We start from the raw sequence: 19870 nt of genomic DNA on the forward strand, positions 1-19870 counted from the left end.
ATGTAATCATTTCCACAATTGCTAGGATGCCAGTAATTTTATTTTCAAAAATGAAGCTGGTGAAAGTCAAATCATATTGAATCTTCTGGTGGCAGGGATCAAATCTAGTTCTTGTTATGTAATTGCCGGTTCAGAAGAGTACTCTTCTTGTAAACATTACTTCTATAATATATGCTTTTTGACGTTCTAATGGATTTTCCATATTTACTCTGAGTAGCAGCTTGACCTGATGATAGTCTTTCAGACTATTAATAAATTCTGTCATTATTCAGCTGTAATTGATCATATTTACTTCCCTTGCCCCATTTTGAGGAAAAACTATAGATAACATATTTTTTCATATAGTTCCTTTGAATGCACATTAACATTTGCTATAAATTACCCCTGTACTCTCAGCAGAAGTAACCATGAGCATAAAAGGGTTTCTCTGTTCTTTGAATGATTAAAGGTTTGAAGCAGCCACAGTAAACAGTGATTGTAGAAAGTGAAGCAAAAGTAAACTGTGCCCTTATTTCATACTCCTATTTTCACATGCTGATGCTCTTCCACATTTCGTAACCCCTTTCTTCATTCTCTTGAACTGGCAAGATATAGATGAGGGGCCCTAACGTAGTTCAAGTGTGTAGATTAATGTAGCGACTAGTGTAGGACTAATGCATGCCTAGTCCTTCTTTATTACACCCAAATCACCTCATAGGAAATAATAAATGAAACCTTAATTATTTTTGTCCATTTATTCAATAATCAAAATAATGTGAGCCTAATATGAAAATCCTATGTCTTTCTTTCCACTGTGAGCAATATATATAACTTCCTTTAAGACATTATAGTGTCTAAAAATTTTCTTTTAGATACTAAAGAAAATAAACAAATGATACTTTTTTCCTATAGCTTTCAACTCTTGATGCAGAAGTGTGCTTTAATAACCTAGTTAAAACTTAACAATTGATGGTTATCAAGTGTGGAAAAGGATTGTTTTTTTGGTTTTTTTTTAAATTTTATTTTATTGGGGAACGGTGTGTTTCTCCAGGGCCCATCAGTTCCAAGTCATTGTCCTTCAATCGAGTTGTGGAGGGCGCAGCTCCCTGGCCCATGTGGGAATCGAACCGGCAACCCTATTGTTCAGAGCTCACACTCCAACCAATTGAGCCATCCAGCCGCCTCAAGGTTGGAAAAGGTTTGAAGTTTCTATTGATAGTTCATACATTACAAATGAGTTAGGGCAGAAAAGTTCATTTATAACGATAACTGGGAAGTGGGATATATTTTATATAAAAATTATGTTATACATGGAGGTTTTTCCTCAGGACACAAAATCAGATTAATTCAAGATGAACCTAATATACCTTTTACTGTTATTTAACCTATAACTACTCATAATTGATAACATTCTTTTTCCTTAAGGAAAACACTTTCCAAGTTTCAGTTCATTCTCTATCTAGGCAACATCATTTGGAAACAAGATATTGACCTAAGAGAATACATCTGCCTGCATTTCTGTGTCTGCAGATCTGTATTAGGTTACCAACTAAGAAATGAAGGAAGGAGAGTTGCCTACACTGCAAGTGGTAGAAGGTGCTTCAAACTATATTTACCCACCTGCTTGTGTGCAAATCATTCACAATTTGGGAAACTGATTACCATTGCAGAATATGCACCAATGTTCAGACTCTCACATGTGAGAAAGAATGAGGAAACTGGTAATTAATTTATAAATTAATGCAGCAACATAGTCATTAATTATTGATCACTTACTGTGTGCCACAGATGTTTGTGCTAAACTTCAGGGTCTAAATTAGACCCTTCCAAAGTGTTCAAAGTGTAGTGGCTACCGTGTTTCCCCCAAAAAAGACCTAGCCAGGGAATCAGCTCTAATGTGTTTTTTGGAGCAAAAATTAATATAAGACCTGGTCTTATTTTACTATAATATAAGACCGGGTGTTATATAAGTCCGGGTATAATATAATGTAATATAATATAATGTAATCAGTTCTTATATTAATTTTTGCTCCTAAAGACGTATGAGCTGATTGTCTGGCTAGGTCTTACTTTCGGGGAAACATGGTAATATCAAGCCCACTTAACAATAAATAAATAAATAAATAAAAACAGTTCTGGCTCAGCCAATCAGCTAAGTGTGTGACTTGGGATTGGGTCTTAATTTTTCTGGCATCTGTTTTGTCATCTGTTAAATAAGGGCAAGTAGATAGTATCAAGATCCTTTTAATTTAAAATAATTTGGGGCATTTTTAAATACACAAATAGGAAAGTGTGATTGTTGGCTTAATGAAATGAATGGTACATTTCTGTCATAAGCTCTTATATGTTCTTAGATTGCAAGACTCACAGGTAAGAGGCAGTATATCTGACATCTGTCCAGAAGAGGAGGGTGGACTGCCTGCCAATGAACTTGTCAGTATGTGGAGTCAAAGGTCCGAAGGGCATGCAGAATATAAGTTCAGTCCAGGAAAGTCAGATTGGGCGACCGTGGGTAGATGGTTGTTTATGTTTCAAGGAGTAGTGATCTTTAGTGCTTGGAGGCTAACAGTTACAGTTCACAGGAACTTTGTTGTGATTGATGCCGGTATCAGCTAGTGGCCAGAGTGTTACTGGATACTGGGAGAAATGGAAATATAGTCCAGCCGACTCATAGGAACAAACAAGGCTAATAGGCACAGTTCAGTGGGCATATTAGTTAGGTATCAGCAGTTCTAAGCAACAGAAATTGTCCCTAGTTAACATAAGCAGAAGAGGAATGTCATTAAAACACATCTGTTATCTCATAAATTGAACTGGAAAGCTAAGAGACTGGGTTCAGAAAAGGCTGAAAGGCAGCTTGGGAGTCTAGTAGCAAGAATTGCTTAGCAATCTCATTGTGTGCTGCCGCCATAATAAATCATACAACTGATTTCAGTATTCTGCACAGGATTCAATTTTTAGAGAGGAAGTTTCCAAATGGCTTACCTTGACTCATGTAAACGACTTTCAACTAGAAAAAAAGGCACCTTGATTTTTTTCTTCCTTCCTTCCTTCCTTCCTTCCTTCCTTCCTTCCTTCCTTCCTTCCTTCCTTCCTTCCTTTCTTATTTTTGTTTGTGTATGTGTGTGTGTTAAAAAGGACTGTGCACAATGAGGCAAGCACATTCACAAAAATAAATTAAGATGTTATTTCCAAACTAAGGATAACTTACATCCACTATCCTGATAGCATTCAGGACCACAATCCAGATTCAATGGGGAACCAGAATTATAATCAGGAGCCAGGACAGCAAGCCTGGCATGTAAACCACAACCAAAGGGTTGTCTGCCTATGGTACGGGCATGGGAAATCCATTCTAGAGCTCCTTGGTTGGTAGGTAAAAGGTCTCCACAATATACCATGGGTTCTGGATCTCACTGACTCAAGACCTCTGAAGGACTGATTTGTCTATGGCAGGTCAGCAAATTAAATTATATGATGTAGTAAAGTGTGTTGCACAGTTTCTAGCACACAGAAATTATGGCTAACATTTATTAATTATCATGATCATCATAGTCACCATTAAATACAAGTTGAATGGGAAGAGATTCAGGCCATGATGGCATTTTAGTATGGCTCCACTATGAGTCTACTTAGAATTAATGTAGAAGACTTGGAATAGAAGGAGATAGGAATAAATACAATTTGTTTAATAGTTTGTCGTTAGCTGTGTGACTGGACAAGTCATTTAACTTTTCTGTGCCTGTTTCCTCATCTGTAAAATGGAATTAATGGAAATAATAATAATATTACCTATTTTACAGCGTTGTTAGGAGGATTAAATAAGAAAATACACGTAAAGTGCTTGCAAGAGTACGTGATACGTAATAAACACGATGTAATCTTAGTAGTATTATTTTTATTTTAGAGTTCTCAAAGTGCTTTTCACGTTATTTCATTTCATTCACACCGACAATCTTGCAGTGAGATTATCCTTTTTAAAATTGTAACAATGAAGAAATGAACATTTTATTTATTGAACAGGGATAGAGTGATAGCCTCGTCTTTTAACTCCAACTACTAGACCTTATTAAATGTGTAAAAAAGTGTATCACTGGAAGACCTCCATGAAGACAGTTAGGAAAGAGACAAAATTCCCAGTGCTGGGCAATAACATTTAGTAATAATGGATCGTTACACTGAATCATTTTAGTCTAATAAAGTATGTGTACCTTCAGATGAAACCCATTTCCCTGGCAGAAATACAGGTACTCATTGTTCTTTACACTTTAAAGCTGAAAAATATGCACCACTCATATAACAGGAAACTGAGAGTATGAAATAATTTGTCCTAAGTCACAGTATAGCTTGGCCAAGGATGAGCCTCTGTTCTGTTTTTCCACTCCCCCCACAATCCCTACCCTCTTTCATCTCTGCTTTCTACAGTGTGTTTTCTTCTGGGCTTCACTGTCATTTCAATATGGTCAAAACAGGAAGGCTTTCAAACAAAAGTGGGATGCAGCGCTGATTGACAAGGCAGGGTGCAAGAAGCTCTCACATCTCTTTTCCCCAGAGCAAAGGAAAATGAGTAAACAAGAGCGGCCTAAAGGTTTTTGGGGAGCACATCACTGAGCTATTTTAAATTATTTATTTATATGTTTTTTCCCCTCTGAAGTAAAGAGTTTTAAAAATAGGAACATATTTTTTCTACCTCATAAAATGGTTTAGAAATGTCAAATACTGTCAACAGGATTATACTGATCAATTCTGATCATGAATTAGAGATTTTTTTTCTTTAAACTTACAATAAAAATGTATGATTTTTTGGAGCCAGTGTAGAGAAATTATGCATCCCATGTATTATTTATTTCCATGTCTAAGACTTGGGAATTAACTCTAATCCATGTACGGTTGTCTGGTCTTGATTCTGGCATTTTGAAAGATTTAACTTGCATTATCCTCAGAAAGTGTTACTCACACTGGCTTACAAAATAATCACATACTAGAGTAGAATTTATATCTGTTTCATTTAAATAAATGCCACCAATTGGAAATCGCTAGTATCTTACTGTACTTTTTATTCTTCCACACACAAAGAAATATTTCTATCATCCAATTTTACCTACTATAGAGTATAAATTTCCCACCACTATAATTATCCAAGTGCCTGAGACATATGTCCAAGAAAGAACTCCTAAAAAAGAGTGCAGACTGGAGTTTTGCTATCGGGATAACTTTATTCTCTACAATCAGTTCCTACTTTTGTCAAGTTAGAACATGGTAACTGTGGGTAGCTGAATGCTGAGAGTGCAAACCATTGACTTAGTTGCTTGTTGCCTGTTTAAAACTGATTTTTTCCAGCCATGATCATGGGCCAATTTTGTCCTTACTGGCTCTGCGCTTGCTTCCTCATCTAACTGGGGATAGTACTATACTTACTTCACAAGGCTGTGGGAAGGATTAAGCAACATAATATATTTAAATAACTTAGTGGAGTTAGCATATACCAGGGGCTCCGCATGCTGAGTTTTACTACCTGCCTTAATCAAGTGATGGTGCAGAGGCACTTGGATGACATATGTGTGGAAGAGACCCTGTTAAAAAGGAAAGTACCTCCTGAGTCAAGAACTTAGTAGCTTCAGAAGTTACTATGGTTTTTAAGTTTTCACATAGGGATAATATCAGTATATTCATTTGGAGTTGGAGACATCCTCACATCTCTATCAAGTTACTTCTAGCTCTGTGTTGTTTGTTCTATAATTGGAGTGGATGGATTCTCTCCGCCCAGTCTCTGGTGCTCTATCACAGACTTCATGAAATTGCAAGATAAGGTGCCTGGTCAGCTGTGGTGAACGCCACTTCTTGGTCATGTGCCACTGTGGAAGGGGACACGCCACATATTTTAAAGGCCTGCGGTCACTTGTCTGAGGGGAGTGCCCTGGCTCTGGAGTTCTCCTAGAGAGTAAGGCTGTGCTAGGGCAGTTTTAGGGCCTGCTCCAAGTCCTTGGTGCAAGTTAGGATAAAAAGTACCCAGTAGTGCAACCACTGCTTGTTGTGGGGCCCCTTAAAGACCATGAAATTTAACGAAAGAAAGCAAACTTTTCCCAAACTTTAGAATTACTTTCAAGAGATTTGGATCTCTGTTTACAAAATGAATGTTGAATTGAATGTGTGTTTGAGAGAGAAATAAGAACAAATAACATCATTTCCCCTGCTGGTTGATTGTCTGGCATTTCTATTATTCCTGAAATAATTAATCATTCATGAAAAGGTCTTAGTAGTTAAGTCCTTAAAGCTAAAAGCAGGGATAGCTCTGTTCGCTCATGTTTGGGGTGCTGTCCTTACTCCACTCTGGAGCTCACAGAAATGTGCTAGACTCGACATGGTGGAAATAAATTAAACTCAAGAAATGAGAACAGGCAGTCGTTTATTATTTATTTATATGCCACCACAATATACAAGGATTTAAAGAAAATGGAATTTCATCTCTAGAACAGAGAAACAGGATGATATATTTACAACTAAGATATACTGACCATTGTATAAAAACATATCTCTGGAAATAATGATGAATAGTGTGGTATTATTTGGGGTACCTAATATCTCAACTTAAGAGTAAAGTAACGTGATGTCTGCATCTCCCTGCATGTTCATTACTGTATACCAGGACTAATGCAGAAAGCTGTAATTAATTTATCTCTCTTGAACTCAGGTTATAGTAATTTTTTAAAATACCAGCAATAGGGAGTACTTATTTCAGTGAAGGAACTAAAAGCTAAGTGTGAAGATGCTAATTTATAAAGTGTTATTAAGTTGGATTGATATATTTATAAATTTGCTGCTCATTTTAAGTGAATTATGAATAATTAAGTTCCCCCAAATCCTCCTTTGGAATTTTAAGGCAGACACAGGGAAAGTTAAAAAACTCAGTTAAGTAATTTGGGATGATTGAATTTCTACTTTTGAATAATTTTATATATATTAAGCCCTCCTGTTCGTTAAAAACAATGATTATAGCAGTGGTTCTCAAACGTTGGTGGGCAACAGAATGACCTAGGTTCCACCTCAGCCTTTCTGATTCTGAAGTAGGTCTGGGGCGGGGCCCTAGAATTTGTTTCTGACAGGTACCCAAGTGTTCCTGATGCTGCTGGCCTAGGAGCCACATTTGAGAACCACCACTTTACTTTTGGATTAGAGATTGGTGAGGTTAATGTTCTCTAAATCTTGATATCTCGGTGGATTGGCTGCGAAGCACTTACAACTACTGACTGAAATATAACAGTTCACCAATCACTGGAGCAGCTACAACAAAAATTAGATTAAAATATTAGAAGAATACATTACAAATTCAGAATATATATCTATGAATTATAACATGAATTATTTCAATGTCTTGGATGTTAGACTCATATTTTCTTTTTACAAGCTTTGCCTCCTATTAGTAATAGATTCTTAAAACTACCTAGAGGACTTTCATATTAAATGAAAAAACAAGAAAAAAAAGGCTGAGGTCATTTCCTCCTATAGGTCAATCATACTCTAATATTTTAACAGCTCTTGAAAAACCAGTTCATTAACCAGATAAATTTAGTGTTGTCAAATTCTATAATTAATTTAAAAACAATGAGTTGACTTCCAATAATAATAATAATCCTGTATTTTTTTCAATATTAGGTAAATGTTATCACCCTAATTATTTCCTTCAGCAAATACAAACTATTGATGTTGTTAGGTTGTTGTATTGACTGCTAAAAGAAAGTTCTGTTTTATAAATCTGATAAAATATAAAACTTTGTATGCTTATTTTTTATATGTGCAAATAATTGGTTTGCACACAAACTTGGGGCTTAATATTTGATAAATAAATGAAACCAGATTATCATAAACCAGAGTTGTATTTTTTTTAATCTACAAATGTACATATTAAATCTGGAAATGTAAATGGCTTTTTTCCTTGCCTCTCTAGGAATATATTGCCCCTATCTGTAGGATACCAACAGATATAAATGAAAAATACAATAGTTTGTGAACAAATTGCATAAAATGCCACCAATATTGATACATCCAAGGACAGAACGATCAGATTTGTCTCCTGTCCCCACCAGGCTGAGCACTGCAGCCTGATCGTCCACCCACCCACCTTTAGAGTGAGCTCTGCACTTTGTACAACATTATTATTTGAAGACGATCTGTAACTTACCTAAAGAGTCTTGACTATGGTGAAATGTTACAGTCCAGAAAAGGACAAATACACTCTAGCTCTGAGATGGCGGTAGGACAGCTGCTCCAAAATAAGCTAATATTGAGCTGCAATGCTGTAAGATTTGTAGTTGAGGATGTATAAAGCTTTGGTCACAATCACAAAGAAGTGGTATTTGTGAGTTTCATGAAGTGCCAGGACAGTGTGCACTGAACAGGCAGTGAGGCACAGCAATGAAGAGTGTGGACTGAGAAGATAAACTCCTGGAGGTGAAACCTAAGCCTTCCACTTCCTCGTTCTGTGAACTTGGCAAGTTGGTTAACATTCCTTTGCCTGTGTACCTCATCTCTAAAATGGAGATGATAATGTTACCGATCATACAGGACTGTTGGGAGAATCAAATGAGTTAATCGATGTAAAATGCTTAGGTCAGTGCCTGGCATCTATTTGTTACTAATATATTGTTACTAATATATATATAATATATAATATATTATATATTATATATGTATATATATAGACAATAAAATATGTAACGTAAAATATATTACATATATAATAAATAGATGTCATTAATACTGCATATTAATATATGTAATACTTATTTTTATATATAAAATAAGTGCTATGTGAGTGTTAGCACTTATTATCATTTTTTATTATTTTCTCTATTTTCAGGACTGTTCTATGGTCTTTTTTTAATTCCCATACAATTCTATATCCAGTTTCAGCTCAGCTCAATTTCTACTGTCTCTGTTATTCTTATCCTCAAAATCTTAATTGTAAAGTTAGACATTAATCAAATCCTAATTGTTACAATATTCTTAAGTCTAGTTTAAATCATTCATTCGTTTTCTTTCATTGCTTTATTGAAACACACAGATAAAAATGTATCCTTTTATCTCCTTTTCCACCAGCAGGATATTTAGACCTCAATACTAAATTTACAGCACAGATAACACTGTTATAGACTGAAACACAGAATAATGAAGGGTTAGGTATCATATAATTCACTAGTTTAGTGTTTCCATTAAAATAATACCAAATGGAAGTTAAATGTATCTCCATTTTATACATTAACGATCCCAACATCTGTTTGTTTTTCTATAATCAACACATTCCCTAGGCTAGTTTTCAGACCTTGAAGCTTTGATGACTACTGGAATTAAGGAATGTGTTCTAGTTACAAAAAGCTTCTTAGGATCATTATGTTGGCTGACTGCAGTGGAATAAGGGCCCTTGCTGTTGCTTGTGTATTTACCAACCTTGTCTAGTCATTATGGAAGAGAGAGGATGGGGAGATGTCATGGGGAGTGGATTTTGTTTAGTGTCCTCCGCTGAAATGATTTATATGATTCCCAGGAATCAAATAGTAGCAAAATTCCTCCTCATTCACAATCTAGAATATCCTTCGAGTATTCAACTGGTATGTGTGGTGTAGTAATTTGCCCCAATCTCCACCCTCTCCTGTTATGTGCTCTTTGCCATGTAACATTGCAAGTTGTCCCGCTCAAGGTGGAGCGTACTTCCCTGTCTCTTTTCTCTGGGCTTGACCATTTGATGTACTTTGGCCAATGCATGTGGGCAGAAATTACAGTGTGACATTTCTCAGCCTTGCCCTTGTTCTTCTGCCAATCTGCCATTGTCACAGAGCAGCTTCCCCCAAGGAGCTGCTTTCTTCTCTCAACCTGGGCCCCAGAATATGCACATGTGAAGGAGACCAAAGCCCAATTAATTTACAACACGGATCCTAGCTCAGTGGGATGTGCAACCTGAACAGCTTTCCACCAGAGCCCAGTTTAGATGAGCTGATCCCCAAGTGACCCACAAACATCTGAGAAATAAATACTTGTACGTCCCTGAGATTTTGTGGTTGTTACATAATGGTCACTGACTGATAACATACATTGAGTTTCAGCATTATAAAAATGGCTTTATCTTTTCTAGAAAGCTAGAAATAACTCCAAAAATAACTGTGACAGACAATGATATGATTTTACATACATTTCAAAGAATACTAGTGGCATTGAGGAACGGTAATTAACTTATGAAACAGATATCACATATAATTAATGAAGCAGATTTGTATTTGTTGTACCCTAAATTGTACTATAGGAAAGTACATAATGTGCACTTACTAAGCTAGTTGGTTATGATTTTAATAATTGAAGTAAAGTCAATGAAACTATGTAACTGGAAAATTCAACCAATACTTTTAATAACTATAAATATACTTTTAGTGAGTATAAAGTATATTTATAGACAGATATTGGAATTTGTGAAAATTTCCTTAATGACTTACTACACATGACTTAACTATATTTTAACAATAACGGGGATATTATATATAATCAACAGAATCAAAACGAACATTTTTTGAAAAAACAAACAGAACGTTTAAACAGCTAATTAGCATTTTCAAAAGGATTTGACAAATGTTTTGGTTATATAAAATTAAAGGCAATTACCTTTATAAACATAAAAGACTTTTCTCCTTCTATAGGAGTCCCTTCTGATAGACAAGGATATGTGAAACTACGTAAGAAAATAAAGTCTTAAAAATCTAATTTTAACTACTCATTTTAAATACTGCATGGATCAAGCAATACCACTTTTAAGATCTCATCTGTTACCTTTTAGTATCTGTTATATGGAAATATTTTACAATGTAAATATCTTTATGATAGAGACAAATAATGGTCCATTTTAGAGAATATAGAGCCAGACCATATTGAATAACATATTGTAAGATATAGTTACAGGTGGGAATGAGGCTGATACAGGCTGATTACAGCATTTCTATACTATAATGACTCATAGCCTTTTATGCGCAATTTGAGATTAACTATTAAATTAATTAATGATTATATTTGGAGATCCATTTAAAATACTCATTTAAAAATATTCTTGAAAATCTTTTAAGTACAAGATCCTTGTATATTCAACTTTAGTATGCTTCTGATATTTCGTAAATTGCTAAGGTAGTGAGTTACTTTCAACAGTTTCTCTCTCTATGGAGTCCAAGAGAATGCCCAGTCTCCATAAATAAAAAGTAAATAAAGGAAACGCATCGGAGAGTAGGAAAATAGCTTCATCATGCTTCTGAAGAAATTTCTTGATTTCTAGGTCATCACGTCCTATGCTTGACATGTTGCCTTTTTCATTTTCCTTTTGAAGAAGCTGCTCCAGAACCCAGAAGAAGGAGAAAATATTTTCATAGCGTGTCACATCATAACTGGCTTGCACCTACAAATAAACAACAAAATACTTAAATATATATTTAAGTATTATATTAAATGTATATATTATTATAAGTATTATATTTATATATATTTATAGTTAAATATATATTTATGTATGTATGTAACATATATACATATTTATGTATGTTGTAGCTCAGCTCAGAAAAAGCCAAATGAAGAGATTAAATTTTCAGACAAAACATAAATACAGTTGACCCTTGAACAAAATGGGGGTTAGTGGCAGCGACCCCCCACCTATGCATATAACTTTCGACTCCCCAAAACCTTAAGCTGTCCCTTGGTATCCGCGGAGACTGGTTCCAGAACCCTGAGTGGATACACAAACCGACGGATGCTCAAGTCCCTGTAACACAGTGGCATAGATGAATGCAGCGAGTCAGCCCTGACTCCCAACCACAGGTCGAAAACAGTATAGGTATTTATTGAAAAAAAAAAAAAAAAATCCCAGTATAAGTGGACCCACGCAGTTCAAACCCATGTTGTTCAAGGATCAAGTGTATTTGACTTATTTAATACCTGATGGTCCTGTTCCTCTGATTGGGATGGGGGCAGAGAGAAGAAAGGAGAACATGTCCGTTCTTCAAAAACTTTACAATCTTGAATTGCTTTTTTGTCTTGCTGCTTTACAAAGCTCCAAATCCTTTCTGTACATCATTGCTATAATTCATTACTCAGATGATTCAGAGAATACTTGGCAGAGAGTCTTACACATACCAAGTCTTGTGTGTGGATGTCAACGTTTCGTCAAAGACTTCCAATTCACAATACTCCTGCCAATGATACTATAAGGTTCTTTAGGGGGCAGATTTTAAGAACATGTTTCAATATCTCAGAGCAGTTAGAGTTATGATCTGTAAGCGACCAGTCTACAGATTTCATCCTGAGTCTACACAAATCAGGGAATAACAGGATTAGGTTGTGTGGACTCAGATACAACATGATGAGGAAAAATGTGGATGTGTCTTGTAGAAGTTATTATTTGGCCTATTTGGCTGAAAGTGAGATGATTCAAAGGATGGGCAATAGAAAGCAGAACATGAGAGAATACAGGAATCAGTGTAAAGATATAAACAGGCTTTATCATCTGCTTATTAAGAAATGTGTTGGAAACATTCACCAAATCTATCCACTGTAAAAATACATAAATGAAGAGCCCAGAGGAATGTATTCTTCAATAAGGTGGTCTGATAAACAGTCACATACAGAGGGTGCCCAAAAAAATACACACACATTTTAAGAAAGGAAAACTGTATTAAAACTAAAATACTCAATATATACTGACAAAAAAAGATGAATACAAGTCACGTTTGATTTCTGCAATTACAAGAGGTGCTCAAAGTGGTTACCATCAGCGTCCAGACACTTCTGATTACAGCGAACTACTGCTTGAGCAACATTGACCAAAGTGTCCACTTGTATATATTTTTTTGGCATAGCCGCTATATCTAGATAACTAATACTATTTATAATTGAGGTATAATTGATATATTATACTAGTTTCAGTTATACAACATAATGATTTGATAATTGTATATACTGCAAAATGATCACCACAAGTCCAGTTAGTATCCATCACCACACATAGTTCCAAAATTTATTTTTCTCGTAACAACTTTCAAGATCCACTCTTCTAGCTACTTTAAAATATGCAGTAGTATTATTAACTATAGTCATCATGCTGTACATTAAATCTCCATGTCTTACTTACTTTATAACTGGAAATTTGTGCCTTTTGATTCCCTTCACCAATTTTATCCTTCCCTACCCCTCCCACCTCAGGTAACTGCCAATCTATTCTCTATATCCATGAGCTCGGTTTTGTTTTTGCTTTTTTTTAAAGATTACACACATAAGTGAGATCATACAGCATTTCTCTTTTTCTGTTTGACTTATTTCACTTATCATAATGCCCTCCATATCGATCCATGTTGTTACAAATGGCAAGATTTTGTTTTTTATGGCTGAATAATAGTCCATTGCTTATGTATACCACATTTTCTTTATCCATTCATTCATTGATGGGCATTTAGGTTGTTTCCATATTTTGGCTTTTGTAAATAATGCTGCAATAAACATGGGAGTGCATATATCTTTTCTAATTGATGTTTTCGCTTTCTTCAGTTAAATACCCAAAAATGGAATTGCTGGATCACGTAGTAGGTCTACTTTTAATTTTTTGAGGACCCACAATACTGTTTTCCATAGTGGCTGCACCAGTTTACATTTCCTCCAACAGTGTACAAGAATTCCCTTTTCTCCACATTCTCACCAACACTTATTTCTTCTCCTGGAAAATAGCCATTTTGACAGGGGCGAAATGATATCTCATTGTGGTTTTGATCTGCATTTTTCTGATGATTAGTGATGTTAAGCATATTTTCATGTACAGGTTGGCCATGTATATGTCTTTTTTGGAAAAATGTGTATTCAGATCCTCGGCCCATTTTAAAATCAGATTATTATTATTATTATTATCATTATTATTTGCTATTGAGTTATGAGTTCTTTATATATTGTGGATATTGACCCCTTACCAGGGGTCAATGATTTGCAAATATTTTCTCCCATTCAGTAGGTTGCCTTTTCATTGTGTTGATATTTTCCTTTGCTGTGAAGAAGCTTTTTAATTTGATGTAGTCCCACTTGTTAATATTTGCTTTTGTTGCTTTTGCTTTTGGTGTCACATCCAAAAAATAATCGATCGCCAAGACCAATGTCAAGGAGCTTATTGCATATGTTATCTTTTAGGAGTTTTATGGTTTGTGGTTGTACATTCAAGTCTTTAATCCATTTTGAGTAGTTTGTGTGTGTAGTGTAAGAAAATGGTCCAGTTTCATTGTTTTGCATGTCCCTGTCCAGTTTTCCCAATGCCATTTATTGAAGAGACTGCTCTTTTCCCATTGCATATTTTTGGCTCCTTTGTCATAAATTGACCATATATGAATGGGTTTATTTCTGGACTCTCTATCCTCTAGCTTGTTCACAAGATTGCTTTGGCTATTTGGGTCTTCTGTGGTTCCATAGCAGTTTTAAGATTGCTTATTCTATTTGATACTTTCTTTAAAAACAGTTATAAGAATTTCTCCAATTGCACTGTACTTAATACTGCTACAAATTGGACTATACACTATTAGGTGAATATACTTCATATCTATATGAGGGTTTTCTTGATCTAGAATGGCCTCTGTCATCAATCTCTAATTACCAGTATTCTGGTCAACATTCAGTTCCCATCAAAGATGCCATATATCCACGAACGTTTCTGGATCCCCCCTTTTTTATAGATTTGAACTATTTAACTGTATTATGGTTGGCTCTATATTTGTTTTATCACCTGTTTAGACTAAACATGTTGTGAGAAACAAATATGTTCCTATATCTACAGTTTCTATAATTCCTAGAACAATGTCTTTCTTGTCCATAGTAGATCTCAGTTATACAGTCATTGTTTTGAAATGAATAGGAATTGTGGTCATTGAAAAGGTACTATTATGGAAACATACGTTAGACCCCCTTAGCCACAGATTTGTTTTCCATGGTTTCCATTGCCTGTGGTCACCCATGGTCCAAAACTATTAAATGTAAAATCCAGAAATAAATAATTCAAAAGTTTTAAATTGTGTGCTTCAATAGTGTGGTGAAATCCCGTGCTGTCCTGCTTTATCCCGCCTGGGACACGAACCATCCCTTTGTCCAGCATCTCCCTGCTGTATGTGCTACCTGCCCATCAGTCCCTTAGTAGCATTCTTGGTTATCAGGTTGACTGTCACGGTCAGTACCCTTATTTTACTTAATAATGGCCCCAAAGTACAAGAGTAGTGATGCTGGCAACTTGGATTTGCCAATGAGAAGTTGTAACGAGCTTCCTTTAAGTGAAAAGGTGAAAGTTCTAAATTTAATAGAGAAAGAAAAAAACACATCATATGTTAATGTTGATAAAATCTATCGTAAGAACAAATATTCTATCCATGAAATTGCCTAATTTATAAATTAAACTTTGCCATAGCTGTAGCTGTATAGGAAAAACATATACAGGGTTCAGGACTGTCCACAATCACAGGCATCCACTGGGGGTCTTGGAACACATCTCCCACAGATAAGCAAAGACTCCTGTATTGGTTATTATGTGAAGGACTATCATAGTGACACTTTTCAATATAAAATTACTTTGTTAACTCTTTATTCCAAAATAAAAAATTCACAGCATGTGCTTAACTTGATCATGTGAGTAATACCATGAATAATCCCAAATCCTGTATGAGTTAATAGAGAATTCTTCTTTGGAACTATTGTTATAAACATACATACTTACTTAGACATTAACAGAAATTCAGTAGTGCTTAAATACAAATTCTATAGCAATAAGGAAATTTATTTCATTCACGTTGAAGCTTTAACTGCAAAAGGGTACAGTACTTTATAATTACAATAATAGGTAGAAGTGCTAAAAATGATTTTAGGGGTCACCTCTATTGATCTTAGTTATTTATTCTAGTATTTATCCTGTTGGACCATTAAATGTAACTTCTTTTTTTGAATTAGATTAATTTCTAGTTAACCATGATTTTCATGTATAACATAATTTTAGGAGCAGTTAAAAATTGCCAAGTTGTGGTTATCACAGAGTAAAGGGTAGTTCTGACCCCTGATAAAGGCCATAGAATCCTGGGCAATTTCAGGGCAAGTGTGTAAAGCAGGCAGAGTGTGTCTTGGTACCTTTCCATTTGCTTTGAGAATCTCACTTTGGGTATGTTTAGCTCTGTTCCTAGGTGAGCTGGAGTCCCTACTGTAGTGTCCCAATTCTCCATGTTGTTTTTGGATATTGCTTTTTACTTTCACCAGAATTTATCTGTCGTGGGTTCCATCTCTATCCTAAATACGTATTCTCAGAATAAGTAATTGGATAAACTCTTTTGTTCCAAGATATTAACAGTTCATAGAGTATCAATTTGAAAACTAACTCCTCTCTTTAGAGACAGTATGCACTTAATTGACATGCCTTGTAGCCCTCTTCACGTGACTAAAATGGCATGTCTGTGGGTGACGTCTTTCCTACAGTTACCAAATTTCATCATCTGGCAGCTGCCTGCTCTGCTTAATCATATGCTCAGACATTTTCTGAATCAGTGCATTTGCTGCATAAAAACAAAATGGCATTAAGATGACAGCTAGTACTCTTCTATCATATTTTAGAGTGATTTTTACATTCTCGGTGTCACACTAGACTGAACTGCACCAATAGTTGGGTATAAATATTGAAAAATACCCAACGCTTGTGAAACATATCCACCTGGAAAATACCCAAGTGTTTTGCCAGAACATCCTGCTGGAAAGATTGAATGAGCCCCAGTACACAGCAATATGGCTGTGTATATCTGATGCACTGCTATCAGTCTATCTTTCTATCTATGTAGGTCTTTTAGAATTGAAGGAGCCTTTGAGGGGAAGCTACTACAGTCCCATGACTACTTCTTATTACATAATCCCATTTTATATAATAGGGGCACTTGAGAAGAGGAAATACATTCCTGGTAGAAAAATCATCAGATATTTTTGTAGAACATTTTCAGAATTAAAACATTTCTTGTGTTTATTATCCTATTCCTGAACTGGGCTTGAGAAAGTCAAAGTGTACAAGTAGTTATTTATTTATTTATTTATTTATTTAAAATTTATTGGGGTGACAATTGTTAGTAAAATAGTTTTTAAATGGTGAAAAATGTTACTATTTCTTTACATGCTGCTAAATTTGACTTCAAAACTTAGATTTTGAAGTTAAGGCTATAGACATATAATGCCAGTTTCCTAATTCCATTCCTGTTTTAGTTAGAATTCAGTCAACATTAACTTGACATTTCTGTAAAGACAATCTTTGAAGTAGATACTGCTTGCTTTCCCCATATCCATTTCCCCCTCCTTTGTCATCAAAGTAACCCCAGTTTTATTCAGAGTAACAATGAAACAACTAAAAAAATGTACATTTTTCAGTTTCCCTAAGGCTAATTCTGGTGAAAGAGATGTAAATATAAGTTACTGGGTGGGGCTTCTAAAAGCTCTTTCTTGGCAGGCAAAATCTGGTGCAATGCACTTTTGCCCTCCCCCTTCACTACTGTTCCTACTTGGAAATACAGAGGTAGTGCTTGGAAGTAGAATAGCCATTCCGTGCACCTGAGAATAAGGGTCACTCAGAGACTGGAAGGAAGGGACAGATTCTGGAGATCACCGTGCTGCTCAGTACACCCACGCAGGATGGCTAAACCTTCCTGCACTATGTTGGGGTTCCCTCCCTCCATTTGGTCTTTTAAAATTAGAACCCTGAGACTTCATCTAGGCAGGAAAGGAACTCTTAAGGTTCCTTAGCCTTGAAAAGGTGCCGCCTTCTGCTGCCTCTGACATAGAGTGTGATGCCTAAAGGAACAAAAACAAAGTCACGTTCCTTGGCAGCAGATAATGTAACAAAAGGTACTGTACACTGGAGGTGTGGCTCCCAGTTTGGATGTTTATAGTTAATGCTGAAAAATATGAAGATGTTAACAGCTCATTCAGTGCAACAGTTTTATCATTTATATGTGCTAGCCAAGGGCATGCAGACGTGACGTCTGACACTTTCAGAAATAAGCACGCTGCTACAGAAGGGGTGAAAACACAACACAACATTTTTCTTATTGCTACAAACTCAAGAGGTGAAAAACAAAATGGGATCATTACAGGGCAGAAAATCAAGTCAAATAGTATAGGCGTAGGACCTAAATGTTAAATTCAGTGTTCACTATAATACACCATTGGCTCAGTATCCTACATGCCAGATTTGATTAGACAGGAGCACTAAGTAAGATACAACTAAAATTAGTAGTCTCTAAAAGAATAAATTCAACATAATATTTTAAAGGAAAACATCCACTGTCACTAGGATAATTAAGTGGGAACCGTATCCCTGAGTTTTAATAACTGAGCCTTCTTTATCTACTAGAAGGCAAAGAAGGCAGTAAATTTCAGTCAAGGCCATGAGGGAGATGAAGTTCACTCTCTATCAGCAGTTTGCTTAGCTGCTTGCAGCTTCTGCAGCATAGGACAGAGCACGGAAAGAGCCGACCCATAGGGGCTTAGCGAGAAGTGCAGCACAATGCTACACGTCACCATGCTAGCAGTGATGCTTGGGAGCAGAGCAGAAGAACCACATGAATATTACATATAATACATGTTATATATATACATGTGTGTGTGAGAGCGTGTAGATAGGAACATAGAAAATCAGTGAACTTATGATGGCCCAAAAAGCATGTATTCACTTAAAAATACGTGTCCTACAAAGATTGTGTCATATCCTTTTTCTCTTTCCTCAACCTGGGTGCCAGACCCCTACTGAGGGAGTATAAAGCAAAAGGCTGATCAGAGCAGAGAGTAGTTAATTAGGAAAGATTTCCTAGAGATGAATTGTGAGCCAGGGCTCAAAGGGAGTGAGGGGTATAGACTGGTGAATCATCTTTTGATCAAAGTACCAGGCAAAGAATTAAAAGGATCCCATTCGTATGAAAATATTTTCCTTTATACAGATAATGTTGTGGTTATCTGCCTTAAATGATGGATTCTGGAGACTGGTTCTAAGGGCTTTACATCTAATTTGTGGGGTAACTTAGATGAAAAGGTCTAAACTATTAAAACTACTAACATTTGGGATCTTGATATTTTGCCTCGTTTCCTAGGGGAAACAGTTTAACAAGTATGCAAGATTTATACGTAAAGATATTCATGAAAGGAATATCCATAAAAATAATTTTTAAATCTGTCATTATGAGACTTGTTTAAAAATACTGATTTTTCTCATTAACCTATTTTACCTACGTTTCTCAAATCTATTTCTTGAGTCTGAATTTATATAATAAGGTAATAGCAAAATGATCTGACTGAAAAAAAATAAAAGGCCCCTAATGGAAGAAGAGTTTGGACAAGAATCACAGAAAGTGAGAGGGTGCTTTGTATTTGTTTGACAAAAATTTAGACTGAGACTGTCAACAAGAACAGATTTGGCAGAGGCCCCTGTTGGTTTAAATCTTTGAGAAAACACAATCTTACTAAGCAAGATTTTTGTAAAGGAAGGCCATAGATTGAACACATATTCATTACTTATTAAATCCCAGCTCAGCCATTTACTGGTTGTGTGGCCAGGGCAAGTTATTTAACCTCACTCAACTTCACTTTCCTCACCTAAAACTTAAAAATAACAACCGTAATGCCTCCATTGGGTTGCTGAGAGGATTAAATTAAATTACATATTTAAAACAGCTCAGGAGCACAGATTTTGAATAAGTAGTATCTCTTATCTGTTATCATCATCATTATTATTACGTTTTTACCAAAGTGAAAAAGATACTGTACCTATCCATAAGGTACTTTGACCTACAGGAAGGTTACTGGACTTATTCAGGTATTGTACTGTGGTCAGTTATTG

The 19870-nt window shown here is 35.6% G+C and overlaps 1 protein-coding gene across 2 annotated transcripts in view; it reads right to left on the reverse strand.

Annotated features, from left to right (window-relative positions):
* Positions 1–4704: 4704 nt before the first annotated feature.
* MEI4 (meiotic double-stranded break formation protein 4) overlaps positions 4705–19870 on the reverse strand; it is a 188416-nt gene continuing 173250 nt past the window's right edge. For both annotated transcript variants that reach the window (XM_019729687.3, XM_088795597.1), the window contains one exon: positions 4705–11404. In XM_019729687.3, the coding sequence (XP_019585246.2) occupies positions 11135–11404 (270 nt within the window). In that variant the 3' untranslated portion in view covers positions 4705–11134. The remainder of the gene's footprint in view (positions 11405–19870) is intronic.

This window comes from Rhinolophus sinicus, chromosome 2 (genome assembly GCF_057876585.1).
Source record: "Rhinolophus sinicus isolate RSI-liver-muscle chromosome 2, RSI-T2T, whole genome shotgun sequence".
NCBI classification, from domain to species: Eukaryota; Metazoa; Chordata; class Mammalia; order Chiroptera; family Rhinolophidae; genus Rhinolophus; species Rhinolophus sinicus.